The sequence below is a fragment of the Mauremys reevesii genome, linkage group 16 (genome assembly GCF_016161935.1).
Source record: "Mauremys reevesii isolate NIE-2019 linkage group 16, ASM1616193v1, whole genome shotgun sequence".
Lineage (NCBI taxonomy): Eukaryota > Metazoa > Chordata > Testudines > Geoemydidae > Mauremys > Mauremys reevesii.
This window is the reverse complement of record NC_052638.1, coordinates 38,450,516-38,467,811: the sequence shown is the minus strand read 5'-3', so window position 1 is coordinate 38,467,811 and position 17,296 is coordinate 38,450,516. Positions and strand designations below refer to the sequence as shown.

General features: G+C 46.2%; 1 protein-coding gene and 1 long non-coding RNA gene across 2 annotated transcripts; one reads left to right on the top strand and one right to left on the bottom strand.

The window, feature by feature from the left end:
• Positions 1 to 386: 386 nt before the first annotated feature.
• Positions 387 to 15,477, bottom strand: MAP1LC3B (microtubule associated protein 1 light chain 3 beta). The gene is made up of 4 exons (XM_039502647.1): positions 15,275 to 15,477; positions 10,217 to 10,272; positions 8,618 to 8,724; positions 387 to 1,684 (listed from the first exon to the last, which is right to left on the bottom strand). Exons 1-4 carry the CDS (start codon positions 15,312 to 15,314, stop codon positions 1,510 to 1,512), a joined length of 378 nt encoding a protein of 125 aa, XP_039358581.1. The 5' UTR covers positions 15,315 to 15,477; the 3' UTR covers positions 387 to 1,509.
• Positions 8,026 to 15,059, top strand: LOC120384248. The gene is made up of 2 exons (XR_005588710.1): positions 8,026 to 8,116; positions 14,770 to 15,059. It is a non-coding gene; the product is annotated as an uncharacterized LOC120384248 (long non-coding RNA).
• Positions 15,478 to 17,296: the final 1,819 nt, after the last annotated feature.

The window sequence follows — 17,296 nt, the reverse complement described above, 5'->3', positions numbered from 1 at the left end:
AAGATGCATGCAGAAAGCTGTAGGTACAAATTGTACACCTTGATGTTGTACAGAGTGCCAAGATGCAGTAGTATTGCTTCTCTCCTCCCCTTCTCCCTGGTAGTAAGTTAACTTCCACTAACAGATGTAATTAATTCATACACATGATATACAAGGGTAAATCTTAGCCTGCGATACTTAACTTTACAACAGCTCTAAAGGCAGGACACTGATCCTACTTGGAACACTCTGCATAGGATTCATCCCTATTCATGATAATAGTAACACCAAATTTTTAAACTCCACGCAGTGGGAAGGAAGCTTCAGTGATAGAAGTTGTTCCTCAGAACTTTATCAACTCCTGAATGTGAAATGATTTTATAAACACTTCCCCCATCAGTTATGACATGAACAAACAAGTGACAGACAATTTCAATGCAAGTTTGAATCCGATGTTTTCAGCAGAACTGTGTATAAACAAAGCAGTTTGACTTCCAGCCCTGAAGAGTTCACATACAACTGCTATGCTGAATATAGAGAACAGTAATAAAGAACAAATTAGGCAGAATGGTGCATGGACTAAAACCAATAAGATTTTAAAGACCAAGATCACTATGGGGGCATTACCCATTTTTAGTGGCTGCATCTACCACCCAGTCATGTTTTATGGAAATAATTTCTTTTAATCAAAAAAACCCTATTATGCTCTGGAAAAGCAGCCCCTCAGGGTAGGAGGGACTATCCACTGAAAGTTAGCTCACATGGAGCAGCCATTTGTGTCAGTGAAACCAGAAAGCAGTGACGATTTGTAATAGATTGAAGTTTCTCTTAATGTTAACTGCCCAGGAGCTAACCTGGAATCATCTTAAAATATATACTTGCTACAATTAGAGTAAAGCTGTGGGGTTTGGTATGAATAATGTCCAGGAATCTGGCATCTTATCTTATGCAGTAGCAGTACTATGAAACTATTCCCCCACCACCACTTGCCCTGACTTTCTGCAAATACTGAGGCAAATGATTCCCTAGTTAGACTAAAGATTTAATATGCACAAACTTGCACTTTAGACCCTTACATGTTTGCTCCATGATGGAAAAAGGAAGCGTTTCCCTGAAAAGGAGCACTTTCTAGGAACAGTAAGGAATTAACAGAAAGATGTCCCAAACACTTTTGTTCACTACTGGAAACTGGTGCCAGTTCCTGTGTCACTGAAGTCAGCCAAGTGTTTCTTGTGTTGGCAATCTGAATGTGCAAGGTATGGTTCCATTCAGGAAGTCCAGAGACTTAAAACAAGTGTGCCTATGTGAAATATGACAGCAGGTTTTCAAAGCTAGATCTATGCTTGTCTGTACTGGCACTCAGCTGTTTAATATTCACAAACAAGGTAAGGTAAGAGGAGGACACCTGCTAAAGCAAGCCTACGCTAAGGTACTGAGAGAAGTCGGTGACATCCCTTTCTTTTTCCTGGGGTGGGGATGGGGGGGTAGAAGGTAAAACCAAAATCCTAGGCTAGAAGCCACTTGAATGGTTTACACAGACGACTGCACTCCAAAAGTTTCCTGAGAGGCATATACCATGTACAGGAATCCATCTTCGTCCTTTTCGCTTTCATACACCTCTGATATGGGGGTTGACACGCTCACCATGCTGTGTCCATTCACCAGTAAGAAGAAAGCCTGAGTGGAGTTCAGCTGCAGGCGTCGTCTGTTAAACAAAGAAAGAGGAGGAAAGTGCTATGGTCATGGAATTGTGTTACCCCAGCATCGTCTAACAGAGGCTCATTTAAGGCATGTCCACATGCTCCGTTAATGAGCGATGTGCTGGTGCACATTATACTCCTGTGGGAATTCTGCGCATCCACGGATGCACAGAATTCATCTGTCTTGCATAAAAATTTTGTATTTTCCCACATAAAACACATTTTGCCTACGAAGTGCTGCAGTTCTGCCTTTTACCCACCAGAGGCCACTGTGGTGCCGGAACAGCCAGCTGCGTTCATGCCACTGTTCTGGTGCCATAGAGGCCTCTGGTGGGCAAAAGCCAAAATTGCAGCACTTCTTAGACAAAATGTATTTTATGCAGGAAAATGCAAAATGCTATGCCCGGTGCACACCTCCCACCCACATCCGACACCCTCCAGATTCATGCCTAGGCTCCTTCCCTCTCACTCAGCTCTTTCGGTACTCGACTCCCCAAAGTCTTTGCACTGCTTCTGACAGGAAATACAGTTCTGTATTGTAATTTAAATGAATTACACAAAGTTCTGTATGAATATGCCTAGTAAGAAATTTATCAATAAAAAATAACCAGAACTTTGTCTGTATTGTTACAGACATACTTGCTGACAGATATTTTGAAATAAATTACCAAAATAACTGTAACTGGCATTATAATATTGTGTTACTTTGACAAATTCTGCAAATTGTACTTTCGAATACTGTGTGCTGAATTTTTTATTTTTTTGGTGCAGAATTCCCCCAGGAGTAACACTAACTGTCCTTGCAGACCTACTGGCATGCACTAAAAATTTCCTAGTGAGCATAACGTAATCTTTAAGCAGTACTACATCAGGCATGCCAGAAACAGTCAGTGTGTGCTAGCACTGTTAGTGTGCCAGAGAACTTACATCCAAGGTGTTTTGCACTAACACCATGTAGACAAGCCCTGAAATAGAGGCTGAGGCTATGTCTACACTACCGCGGTAAGTCAACTCATGCTACGCTATGCAACTCCAGCTGGAGTCGACATACCTTATGTCAAGTTACAGCAGGGGCTATGCCATGGGGGAGGGGGGGGGGGTCAATGGGAGAAAATCTCCCGTCGACTTATCTTACTCTTCTCAAGGGTAGAGTACAAGGGTTGACTGGAGAGCAATCTGCAATCGATTTGGCAGGTCTTTACTAGACCCACTAAATCGACCACCAGTGGATCGATCTTAGGGTGTCAATCCCTGCCGTAGCATAGACCTGCCCATAGTCTCTTGTACAAGGTCTACAACGAAGTTGCCAGGTACACCAGTGGGGTTATAACAGCATAGTTATACTGCTACAAACCTACCGCTGTAGACACTTATTCTAGTATAAAAGTGCCATTTTCAGCTTAGTGTCACTTAGGAAGGGGTTTAAACTAAACTGAAAAGAAGCACTCACACTCAAAAGTGTCTACACAGAGGTTACAGAATAACTATAATTATACCAATAGAACCACAAATACTTTTCTACGTAGCCAAGGCCCAAAAGACTGTTGTATTTAGGTTTAGTTAAGGAACCTCTCACTGTAATGGTATGAAACTGAGGCCCAGATTCATGCAATGACCTGACCTGAACCCCCATGGGTAGCTGGCAGGGTGTTCTCCATTAGGGCCCTATACCTTTGGAACTCACTTTAGCATGCACATTGAAGACATGATTAGGCCCACCTTGCCCCTTGCCTGTGGGGAGACAGGTGTTTTCAGAGAGCTGATGGGGTAAACCCCCTGGCACTGTGTACTGTTAGCTTCTGTTGTATTTGTTGTCCTTTGATTATCGATTTGATAGGGGGAACTGAAGAGCTGTTTAGTATATTTTTAAAGATTGTCAAGAGTGCCCAGCGCAGTGGCCAGAGGTTCTTATTCTTCGACGAGAAGGTCTCGGGCGTTGACGGGAGAGGCAGCTCGACCGCGGTTGGCACCGGGGAGCAGGGAGGTACCGGACTCAACGGCTCTCCGGACGCCGGAGTCGACGGAACCGTGCACGGCTTGTGCACTACCACAGTCGGTGCAGGAGGTGGCTGGGTGAGCGGTCCCGGTGCAGGAGGCTTAGAGGCTGTCTGCGCCGTCTTCCGTTTCCTCATCGGAGAGAGGGAACGGTGCCGGGACGCCGGTGCCGGCTGCGGAGGTCTAACAGTCTCGGTACCGGACCGGCTCGGGACCGCTGGTGCGCTGCGCATCGAGGAGGACTTCGGCGCCACTTGGGTCGACGTGGCCGGGCTAAGCGCCGACTCCATAAGGAGCTGCTTTAAGCGCGAGTCTCTCTCCTTTCTTGTCTGTGGCTTAAACGCTGTGCAAATCGGGCACTTATCTGGCCGATGGGATTCCCTGAGGCAGCGCACGCAGGAGTCGTGCGGGTCCCCAATCGGCATGTGCTGCTGGCAAGCCGAACAGGGCTTAAACCCCGGTGCCTTGGGCATGAGCCCGCACCGGTTGTGGAAAAAGAGGGGCAAACCCCCCTAATTCCCTTTACTACACTAACTAACTAAACTATTTAACTATACTTAACCAACTATATACACTTATCCAATGGAGAAACACTAGGGTTGTGGAGGTGAACGGAGCACTCCACTGTTCCAACTGGCCGTCACGGGCGGTAAGAAGGAACTGAGGAGCGGACGGGCCGGCTGGGGTATATATCCAGCGCTATAGCGGCGCCACTCCAGGGGGCGCCCAGCCGGCCCGCCGGAGTTGCTAGGGTAAAAATGTTCCGAAGAGCCGTGCACGCGCGGCGCGCACACCTAACTGGAATGGATAGGAGCAACACATCTCGAAGAACAACAGTTACAACGGTGAGTAACTGTCTTTTCTAGTTGGTAAAAATCCAAAAGTGCAGAAATTGCTCATTTACTTAAATCACGTAACTGCAAGCATGAGATTAGAACTGTTTATCTGCACGCTCAGTTTGGAAAAGTCAGGCCCTAGAGCCTTCAAAGCTGTGGAATAGGAAAGCCAGGTTAGACACCAACAGAATGAAGGATGGAATTATGACTTTTACAAGCACTTGGAGAATCCAGGCTCAGCCTAACCTGAGGAGCTTTTTATTTCATATTCTCTGGAAAGCCCCTGACATTTTAAAACAAGTTGGCCTTCACAAGGTTACAGAGGAGGGACCCAAACAGCCTTCTCCGGGACCATCAGTAAGGCTAAGATTTTGGCACAAAGATCAGTGTTCATGGTCATTGTGAATCTGAATAAGTCTGTGACCCCTGCAGCTCCTGTGGCCTCCAGGTGTTGCAACCTGGCATACATGGTTGCAGTGCTGCTCAGGTTTGGTGCATCCAGCTCTCCAATGCCAATCAAATTTGGCCCTCTGCCTCCATTGCAATGCCTGGAGTGGGGAGCCAGGCTCAGCCTTGTGGGACAGGAACCACTGCTGCGGGGTTAGCTCACTCTCCAGCCCCTCCCCACCCTTTGTGACATATCCTTGTTTTCCCCCACAACTCTGCCATGACATGCATTACAATTTTCTGTGGGGAAAAAAAAACATAGCTTTGCCCATAAACATGAGGACTGAAGCAAGAAAAACATGCTTATTCTTAAGACTCTGGGCTTTGGAGTACACAGCCTTCTGCACTAGAGCAGATACATGCAGGACTAAAGTCAGGAGAAATGGAGAACTTGAAAAGGAATTAATGGGTTGTCATTCTGTTCCTGCATGAGTATAGCACTGAGGAGTCAGACTGCCGTCCACAGCAGGCAGCAGCACATAAATACTCGTTCTACCGCTCTGAGTTGTTGAGGACAGAGCTGCTTCCTGCCAACTCTGCTTTTGGCTCTAGCAGCTGCAGATCTCGCAACAGAAGATTCCTTTACTCTTTTAGCTACAGCACAGTAGAAGAGCCAGCTTGAGCTCAAATTCTAACCACTCGGGTACAAAAGGCTTACTGAATGTAGTAGCCAATGGACAGCACAGGAGGACGTTCCCACAGAGTGGCTACAGTTTGGTATATGCAAAAGCGCATGGGTAAGACCAAGACCAACTGTACAAAGTCAGTCATGGGCACTGAAGTCCAACACAAAAATGGACAAAAAGACTGAGTAGCAGGAAGGCCTTTCAGCTAAGGCCTTGTCTATTCAAGGACACAAGAAAATTAATCTAAATTAACTGTGTGTGAATTTAAACTGGATTAGTTAAACAGCCTTAAATCCATGTGTGGATGCTCTTATTTAGAATTAAGGTGGCTTTAATTTGTTTTCTCTTAATTCACTTCCAAACTGAATTAAAGTAAACCAATAGAGAAGTTATTTTGGTTTTTCTTAATTCACTTCTATTGGTCTACCTTAATTCCGTTTGGAAGTGAATTAAGAGAAATAAAATTAAAGCCACATTAATTCTGAATCCACATAGGATTTTAATATACTTTAGGTGTGAATGTAAAATAGACTAGTTAAGTGTTAATTTGGATTAAGTTGTCCTGTGTGTCTCTGTGTAGACAAGTCCAACTGCTAAAGTATGATCTTAATTAAAAAGTCTTTCAAACTGCTCAAATACTTTGGGCCCCTAATTCTGAACTCAGTTCCCACTTTTAGTTGTTCTTATGTAAGAATCTGGATTAGGCTATGACATTAACAATCCCATAAGGAGGATTTTTACAGTGCCGTATGGGGAAGGTCTCTATTTTACTATTTGTCCCAAAGCCCACTCTAAAAGAAGCAGCTCACATCTACAGTTCAGCCAGAGAAACAGCCACTCTATTCTTTAGAACAGCGTTTCTCAAACTGGGGTCCATGGACCCCTGGGATCACCAAGAGTACTCCAGGGGGTTCACTGGCCCTGCTGATCTATTCCTCCACCTCCCCCACTCCCTCTATCTCCTGGAGGCTACTGAAGCCAAACTGGAAGTTTTTAGGTGCTACAAGTCCAGCAGCACAGCGGGGCTAAGGCAGGCCAGGGGGGTCTCTGTGCACTGCCCCCACCCCAAGCGCCAACTCTGCAGCTCCCATTGGCTGGGAACTGTAGCCAATGCAGGGGCAGTGCACAGTGACCTCCTCCCCACCTAGAAGCCGCTGCCAGAGAGATGTGCCGGTCGTTTTCGGGAGCCACCCAAGGTAAGCACCGCCCGGCCAGAGCGTGCACCCCTCCCTTACCCCAACCCAACCCCCTGCCCCATCCCAGAGCCTGTACCTCATCCCATCTGACACCCAAACCCGCTCCCTGAGCCCATACCTCACCCCCTCCCACACCTAAACTCCATCCTAGAGCCCACACCCATATTGGGGCAGGAAACCCCCTGCCCCAGCCTGGTGAAAATGAGTGAGGATAGGGGAGAGCAAGCAACGGAGGGAGGGTGGAGTGGGGGCAGGGCCTGGGGCTGAGCGAGGGAGCTTGGGGGACCTGAAAAATTTTAAAATGGGGGTCCTCAGGTTGCTACGGTTTGAGAACTGCTGCTTTAGAACAAACTAAACTCAAATGAAGCAACAAACTAAACTCAAATGGTGAATGATACCCAACACTGATGACTACTTACTACCTCTAATCAAATATTCCCTGCTTACATTAAGATAAGGAACTGTACATGGAACTCCTCTGCTGCATAGGAATGCCATTATGATACAATGTAACATATTAAGGTTGTTTTTTTTTCTTCTAACTTCACCTTTGACTTTCCTCTGAAGCAACTCAAAGCAAAAACATTACAATACTCAGTCACAGTCTCAGTAAGAAGCATGGATATCGAAGCACCACAGTTTATGAATCTGTATTATGGGATTCAACATTTTCACTTAGGGCTTGTCCACACACAAGTTGCGCTGCTTTAATTAGACCTAACATACTTAAAGTGCTTTGGCCCCCTAGTCTGGATGCAGCTATAGTGGTAGAGAGATGCTTTATGGCAGTATAGCTATATTCTCAAATGCGAAAGGGAAACCATATTGATAAAACTTCATCTCCACCAGCAGTTGTACTGGTATAGCAATCTGGATAAAAAATTTACACCCCTAACTAATAGTTATATTGGTACAAAAAACTGTATAGTTTGTTTAAAGGGTGTCACAGGTGGCTGGCCCCTTAAAGTGGAGCCAGGGCTCAGTCTGCTCATTACAGACTTCAAGGAGAACAAGCCAGTAACGTAGTGGGGGGAAAAATAAGTGGGTAAACTAACCTAAACTCCATCTTCCTCAAGTATGAAAGGGGTAAACTCTGTTTACCCACCTTTCTCCTTCACACACTATTGGAACCAGCCATCTCAGGACACCTGTAAGCAGTTAATTAACATCACCTAGGCAATTAATTAATGAGTGCCTAGGCCTGATAAAAGGCTACCAGTGCTCAGTTGGAGGGAACTGGTGCTAGAGAGAAGAACTACCCAAGACTCTAGGAGGAGGAGGAGGAGGATGCTGACAATTTTGACCTGTTAAGCTTGCCAAGTGGACAAATGAAAGCAGTAAGTAAAAAGAGACTAGCTGAGAAGCTGACTGAGGGATACAGCTGGCCTGAACTGTAATCCTACTCCAAGGGGAGAGCTGTGGATGCCTTACCAGATGTGCTTGACTTTATTCTGCATGCTAATCCAGCTCCAGGAGACATGCTAGGGACTCCTGAAGCTGAGAGAATATACTTGTTGGCATTAACCCCAGGGCTGAAGGGTTGGACTTCAGGGTACAAATGGGTGGGGTGGGGGTGGTGGAGAGAGGGGTTCTGGGATCTTAACTCTCACCCCCCCCCTTAATACAACTGGGACATCTTGTCCTTGGTCCCTGAGTTTGAGTAAGTCACTGAAAGACCCAGAGCAGGAGAGAGAGGGCAGCAGGGCCATGCTGTGCCACAAGGAGGCAAGCTTGAGGGCACTGTCCTATCACAGTTATCCAAAGCATTCACTAGCTAGCAGATTAACACTGAACTATGATTTTATTTTGATCCACCATGTACTCAACCCTTAACATACCTGATGATTTTGATTAGTTCGCTCATGTTGACATGATCTGGTACCAGGAACTTAGTTTTATCCAGAACTGGAAGCTGCTTCTCACCCTTGTACCTTTCAATTATCACCTGGAAGGAAAAAAGCTCTGAAGTAGCAGTTATAAGGCAGTACAGGGGCTTGTCTCTGCTTATTCTATAACTAAACATTCAAGAGTACAACATACCGACACTAGTTGTAGATAATTATGTTCCTGTTCAGTCCCTTCTACTCTTTTAAACATTTAAACATGGGTCTTGTTATATAAGTATTTTTCTTATCTAGTGGCAGAGAGGACCCTTCTTCAATCAGAAAGAAAAAGAATGGAACTAGTTTGGTTATAGCGAAATCAATGCAGTGCAGGAATAGTCATCCTGTATAACAGTCTTCTAGGCTACTTTCTAGTGAAGTGCAAGAACACTGGAAAGGGGGGGACGGTGTTTGTTTTTAAGCCACTTTATAGAGGAATTTCAACTGGCTATGTCATCAGTTTTCAGCACTGGGAAACAGCTGAGAGCAAAGACCTCAAATTAAGTTATCCCCTAATTAAATTACTGCTGTTGCTTTCAGAGAAACAAGGTGCCTCCCACACTTTACTAACACCCCCCTAAAGATCATTTTACACCATGACAGGGAGGAAAGGCAATTTTTGTGCAGAGAATGGTAAATTAAGAAAAATTATTAGCACCACGTTATCCTTGCTGGCATAGCTTCCTTTTGATTTTTAAACTAGGATGGCTGTGTTTTGTTTTGCTTTGCAGTTGCAAAGGCAAGATCAAGGCTACCCATACAATGGAACTCGGAATTTCCCACCAGTATGGTAGCCTGGACAGGAGTCCTGACTGGCCTGAGTTACTACTGAGCAAGTCTAGAGAACATGGTAGCTCTCCCACCATTGATGGAGCTGCATCCATAGCAGTAAGAGTAAAAAAATAAAGACTAAGTCTAGTTTAGAGAGGTCATTTGGCCCATCAGCCAAAGTGAAATGGAGTTGGCAGGACCTGTGGCTAACAGATGCTTCCAGCTATGGGTCACCTTTCCTGTGTAGACTGAATGCAAGTGGGTTGCTCAGGAGTCAGGCTTTCAGAAGAAGCACTCCCACCAGGCCCCAGAAGGCACTATATAGAAGGGTGGGTTGGTTGGTTGTTTTTTAGAAGATAGGCTTTGGCAAAGTTTGGCAGCATGGATCCTTAGATATAATTCAAATCAAAGCATAATTTAGCCCTTGTTCTTTAGGGTTACACTCTGGACAGGAGTTACTGAGTACTCTTCTATTAGAAAGACAGGTCTTCAGTTTTTCCATCTAAAGAGTTGCACCTAGGACTCTCACTGGACTCAGTCTGAGGTGTTCTGTTACAAGTTGCGTTATACAATATACACACACAAGCAGCCCATATTTTGCCTGATTAGCAGTTGCCACCAGCTAGCATGTTGGTCATTGGTTGCCAGGCTCAGGATTATTTTCTGAAGACCAGGCCACCCCTGAAAGGATAATATTTTATTACTACAGACCCAGAGATTCCTAATACATTTTGGCCTTTCTTCCTTTCTGTGGTGAGAAAGGTAAAGTTATTAATCACTTACTGGTATTTTTGTCGGATGCTGATCTCTAATCAGTCGCACATCTTCTACTCTTTGCTCTGTGGGAGGAAAAAATATTGCCCAACTAAATGCTCAGATACACACTACATGGGTTTTGTTCTAAGCCTCAGGGATACAAGGTATGCTATTTCCTTGGGCTCTTACTTGTTAGTAGGTTTTTTGTTATTGGAAAAAGTGAGGTAAAGAAGTTTCTAAAAGAGGAAAGAACCAGTTCAGTCAAGGCAATTTTATAAAATAAAGCAATGATAATTACAAACTCTCCAATAAAAAATAAATAATTGAGATATACCTATCTCATGGGGCTGGAAGGGACCCTGAAGGGTCATCAAGTCCAGCCCCCTGCCTTCACTAGCAGGACCAAGTACTGATTTTTGCCCCAGATCCCTAGGTGGCCCCCTCAAGGATTGAACTTACAACCCTGGGTTTAGTAGGCCAATGGTCAAACCACTGAGCTATACCTCCCTGCTCAGGGATGACTCTTCTGTTCTTTCACCAGCAAGATGACTACTAAACTAGTTTTGGTTGAGAATCCTATTGTGTTAATGCAGAATGAGATGCCCACTAAAGCAAAGGACATTTAATCACATGAATTTGCTGTATCCAGTCATGTTATCCATTATCCTTTATTCCTGTTTAGGAAACTTAACATGACACTGTCCTAGGTTTAATCTTGTGTTCCTGAAGAGGGAGTTGCTGGCTAGACTGGCATGTTTCAGGTAGTCCTAGCTCTTAGATCAATGTCAGCTTAACACTGTACATTTGAATATTAGTTATCAATTTTCTATTAATTGAATACCACGTCACCCATGCTGATAGTGCTGTTCTTCTAAACTCTGGTTTGTTCAGTATTTACCCATCCCAGTTTGCAAGACAAGGTTAGTTTCCTTTTAAAGGGAAGTATTAGTAGCACACACTTCACTCTGGACAAAACAGAAGTCAGACCTGGTGTAAATTAACTCAATTACTTTAAAGTCAATTATGCTGCTTACACCAGGCCTGAATTTGGACTTGCCATGAACTCAGACTTTATCTCCACTTCTCTCTGCTTTATGGGCCATGTCCCTCTATAAATACCTCTTGCAGAAAAAGGACTGAATACTACAGTACAGCCTTGATGCATTAGCAGACTCCTGTAATAAGAACAAATCTTCAGGGATGTTGCTCACAGCGCTTCCTCTCCCATCAACCCAGCCCATTACTTTTAGTCTGAGGTAAAGACAGATTACCTGGCCTGTCATTCAATAAACTGCTTTTCAATAAACTGTCATTCAATAAACTATCCTTTGGTCACTACTAGGATCTCATGCATCCATCAATTACTGTACATGCAAGCTTACTATGTGATTAGTAATGATGTGCAGCACATGACTCATGATTTTCAAATCAAATTAGTCTGACAAGAATCAAGCAAAACTAAAGCTTCTAAAAAGCTGGTCTGCAGTGATATGTGGGAACTAATGACTTCCCAAAACTTAAGATCTTTATTACAAAACTTCCTGTTGCTCAAGATCCTAAATACCAAAATTAACTTTCAGTAGAGACCAGTTCTAATTCACTGGGAATTCAAGAGTTCCAGATATACCCACAGTCCTTAGGGCCCACCATCACCATGTCTGAGGACAGAAGTATGCCATTAAGCAATATCTAATATTAAATTTAGCAGAAATGAGAGTTATAGAAGAGTGGTGGAGAGCAGGAACAGTAATCCTCAACCAACCAAATAAACTTAGTTTTAGTAATTTTTTTTCTATTGAAACTGATGAGTTTTGACATGGGGATTTTTTTTTCCTAGCACTATTAGTGTGGAGTAGAAGCAGCACAAAATGGGAGCCAGACAAAACTGATTACTGTGTATGGCATGTTCAAAATCAGGCCTCAGTCAGTTGCAGATAAAAGCTGTACTCTGACCACATTAGTTGTAATTATTTCCCTGCTTCCACACAACTAATTGGCTGCCATTGTAGCTGAACTTAATACCTGGGACTGAAGCTGTTGATAGACATTGGGGGAAGAATGGCTTTTGGAGGGAAGTTGTTGGTATTTGAGACTTCAGAAGAAAGGACAGATTAGATTGGTAAAATTTGCCAGCAACATCAGTACAGGCACTAGCTCGAGTACAAGGGAGTGACTGGTGGGGAGGCTGCTGAGTATAGTTTGACTCCAACCAGAGACAGATGGGGGTAGAGGGAGAGTCTGGATCAATTATTTCCATCAATTTTATTTTGCATAGAAAACTTTGCACTTCAAGTAGAATAGGCTGTGCTGCCAATTTTTGTCGTTTTAAGAAAATGGAGGCTCTGGGAACAATAAAAAGGAGATGGCATTCCAGTCTTCCTCCCTGATCTATATGAACAGACTAAACAATGCAGCCCTTCAATCTTTTTGACTCCATCTTAGCCAGGAAGTGTGTTGGCACCATTCTAGCAAACTGTGTTTACTCAAAGGGACTAAGCTGTTTTCCCCAGCCAACATTAAACAGGATATTTTATGCTCTGCTGCCTTTGAAGAACTAAACAGGGATGCAAGGAATGCATTTTAGTCAGCTCCAGACTCCTAGGTGGAGAACTATTTCCACATGTTAGAATCAAAACTGAAAGTGGAATTTAAATCTCATGTCAACAGCATACCGGAAGTTAAATGCTCAACACTGACAGGAAGGGGTTACATGCCTAATTCCAGGCATACAAGGAAGAGAGATGTTTTCTAGCATCTGGGAGTTCTGCAGTCAATAATGGATTATGCAGACATGTAATATTACCAGCCCAATAATCTAATTCTGCAGTGCATTTCATCCTTTTATGGTGCAAGTCTCAGCACCACCATGCCACAAAACTCCTCTAACCAATAGCTTTCAGGGTCCTTTAATAGTGAAAAGTGCAAGGTCATGCATTTAGGGATTAACAACAAGAACTATTGTTATAAGATGGAGAGGCATCACGTGGAAGTAACAGAAGAGGAGAAGGACCTCGGAGTATTGGTTGATCACAGGATGGGTATGAGCCGCCAATGTGATATGGCCGTGGAAAAAAGCTAATGCGGTCTTGGGATGCATCAGGCGAGGTATTTCCAGCAAAGATAAGGAGGTGTTAGTACCGTTATAGAAGGCACTGGTGAGACCTCATCTGGAATACTGTGTGCAGTTCTGCTCTCCCATGTTTAAGAAGGATGAATTCAAACTGGAACAGGTGCAGAAAAGGGCTACTAGGATTATCCGAGGAATGGGAAAACCTGTCTTATGAAAGGAGACTCAAAGAGCTTGGCTTGTTTAGCCTAACCAAAAGAAGGCTGAGGGGAGATCTGATTGCTCTCTATAAATATATCGGAAGACTAAATTCCTCTCCCTCCCTGGTATTATTTAAACTCAGTACCAATGTGGACACAAGACCAAATGAATATAAACTGGCCGTCAGTAAGTTTAGACTTGAAATTAGACGAAGGTTTCTAACCATCAGAGGAGTTAAGTTCTGGAACAACCTTCCAAGGGGAGCAGTGGGGGCAAAAGACATATCTGGCTTCAAGACTAAGCTTGAGAAGTTTATGGAGGGGATGGTATAATTGGATAGCCTAATTTTGGCAATTAATTCATCTTTACTAGCAGTAAATATGCCCAATGGGATGTTAGATGAGGTGGGATCTGAGTTACTACAGAGAATTCTTTCCTGGGTGTCTGGCTGGTGAGTCTTGCCCACATGCTCAGGGTTTAGCTGATTGCCAGATTTGGGATTGGGAAAGAATTTTCCTCCAGGGCAGATTGGCAGAAGCCCTGGGGGGTTTTCACCTTCCTCTGCAGCGTGGGGCATGGGTCACTTGCTGGAAGATTCTCTGCACCTTGAAGTCTTTAAACCATGATTTGAGGACTTCAATGGCTCAGACACAGGTTTGATACAGGAGTGGGTGGGTGAGATTCTGTGGCCTGCATTGTGCAGGAGGTCAGACTAGATGATCATAATGGTCCCTTGTGACCTTAAAGTCTATGATTCTATTCCATTTGAAAGTGTGGTCCTGTTGCTACCATGCTTGCCAACCCACAGGTTTCCCTGCCTGCTGATGTGGAACAAGTACCACACCATACAAAATGAAAACAAACCACACAATAACTTTTACTTTCATTTTCTGCGGGGTGGCAGCAAGACAAAGCTATGATTCTTGTTCCAGTCAAGCGAGCAGGGAAACCACTTGAGACAGAAGTGCAAGAACAACAGAAAGCCTCTAATCTTGTCCCCGCTTTAAAAAAATAAAGGAGAGGAGTGGCATTTTAAAGCCAAGCCAGCTGCAGTGCTAACCTTTCTTATATATCTTAAGCGGCCCAGCCCTGCCCAGCAATACATCTTTGGGTAGCCTTTTGTTGCAACTCCTTGTAACAATGTGGTTATCTGACTCCCTCGCTAATTCCTTTTCAAAATTAGAGCACTGCCGTCCCATGCAGTTCCTCCTGCTCTGTCAGGGTCAGGTCCCACTTGTAGGAGTATTGGATCAACAAGGATTTAAAAAAAAAAAATGTAGTCCAGTGAATCACCAGCACTTGAATCCTACAGGGCCCCCCCCGAGGACTTAGTGGAGAGAAGTGACACCAGGTCTGGGCTGCGGCTGGGAGGAGGATGACGCGGTTGCTTCACTTCAACACAACAACACGGCACGGCCGCTCGGAGCAGGCAGATCCCCAGCGCTACTGAGGGCCGGGCCCAGGAGCGATGCTGGCCCGGGGAGGGCACAGCACGTTCGCTGGGGTCTCCCCATCTCTCCCCACGTACAGTGGGGGAGGGGGCTCTGAGCCCGGTACAATTACCCCCCCGCTCCGTGCCCCCCCCTCAACATACACCGCAGCGCCCCCTGGGGCGGGGGATAGGACCCTGCCAACACCCCCCCCCGCCTGGGCTAAGGGAGCGGGGGGATGCCCCCCCCGGGCTGAGGAAGCGGGGGGCTGGGCCCCCGTCACCCCGCGCTGGGCTGAGGAAGCGGGCCTCTGCCCGGGCACAGCGGGTACCCGGCTCCCCGGAGCGGCTCTGCCGGCCCCTCATCCCCCTCGGGCCCGGCCCTTACCGAAGGTGCGGCGCTGCTTGAAGCTCTTCTCGGAGGGCATGGCGGCGGCGGCTCGGCTCGGCCCAGCCCGGCCCGGCTCCAGCGGCTACTGGCTGCGCCGCTCCGCCCCTACCTCGACCACCCCCCGCAGAGCCTGCTAGCCCGCGCGTCACAGGGGGCGGGGCCCCGCGCGGACGCGCCCCGCGCCTGCCCCCGTCGCCATCTTGAGTGTGGCGGAGCGTGGGGGGTGCCCTGCGCGCGTGCGCGCAACAGAGGGAACGCGGCGGTGCTCAGCCGCGGAGGCCGCCCCCCGCCCCCACTCACGTGCGGCCTGAGGAACAAACCGCCTCCCGGGTACCACCGGGCCGCGGCCGTGGTGCGTGCGCCACAGGCTGCTCCCGCAGCTCGAGTGCGGGCCCGCCCCGCGCAGTGTGGGGGGAGTGCGCCCAAAGGCCGCCCCACGATCCCAGCAGCCACAGGCCCCCCCCACCACGTACCCCCCTCACCAGCCCCAGCCTCCCCCCCCACAACACTCCCCTCACAAGCCACAGCCCTCGTGTGTGGGCACAACTCATCCCATGAGCCTGGCCAGGCCACAGCCGCCACCACCACCACGATACCCCCATCAGTCTCCCTCACACCCCATACTTTCCCACCAGCTCCCCCCACTGCCCTACCAACCCCAGCCACACACCCCCCACATACACCTCTCACCACACCCATGCCAGCCACAGCCACTCCCACGATACCCCCACCAGCACCATGCCAGCCTCTTCGTGTGCTGCCTCCCACTCATGTCACAAACCCCTACGTACAGTGTCCCCTCCTCCCAGCACCACACTGACTGCAATCCATCCCCTGGCATCACACCAACATCCAACACCACCAAATGCCAGCACCTTGGTACTCCCACTCCCATATAAATATCCCCATGGCAACCATGGCCCCTCCATGTAATTTCCTCCCACAGGCCTACACTAGCAAAGCCCAGCCATGTTGGCTGGGTTCAGCAAATACTGTAACTGGATGCCCCAATATGAGTTTATTTATACCATATGGGGACCACTCAGACCTTGTCTCCATTAGCATCATCCTTAAGTTTCCAACCATTGCAGCTCTATTTGTGCTAGAATAGTATAGACCAGACACTGGCAGTTTAAGCATTGTGTGATTACTTATCCTCTATATCTGATCAAGATAGGATATGGGTTTGTTACAGCCCCTAGTTACTGAGCCTGGCTCTTTATAACTAGTGAGACTCATGCTTTCAGCCCTAGAGGTCCCTCCCAGGTTCAATCCCTTGTTAGCAGAGATAGTGTCTCTCACACTAACACTGTGGTATCATGAGAATAGGGATAAATACTTGTGTACACACAGTTTCTGGGGCTAACTTCAGTTTGTTTCCTAGTCTATAAGGGCATCTCCTGCAGCTAAACAATAGCTAAAACAATTCACTCCCCACATTCAATTCCCCTCTTCAGAGGTCACCTGCTCATCCCTACCTCACCCCACCATGCACACACACTCACCACATCTGACAAAGCAGGTGTAAATTGCACAACCTAAATGGCACCATTAAAATGCAGATGCTATTATGATAAACCTGATCAGCAGTCCTCCCATCTAGCCATTGTTTTGTCCTTCCCAGACCCTTTGCCTAAGGGTGGGTGATTACATAAAACAAGCAAGAAAGGGTCCTTTCTAGGAAAAGCGAGGTCTCAAATTCTTCAGAGACATGAAGAATATTGATAAATGCAAAGTAATGCACGTTGGAAAACATAATCCCAACTATACATATAAAATGATGGGGTCTAAATTAGCTGTTACCACTCAAGAAAGAAATTGGAGTCACTGTGGATAGTTCTCTGAAAACATCCACTCAATGTGCAGTGGCAGTCACAAGTGGACAAATGTTGGGAATCATTAAGAAAGGGATAGATAATAAGACAGAAAATATCATAGTTCCTTTATATAAATCCATCATATGCTCACAACTTGAATACTGCATGCAGATGTGGTCGCCCCATCTCAAAAAGATATATT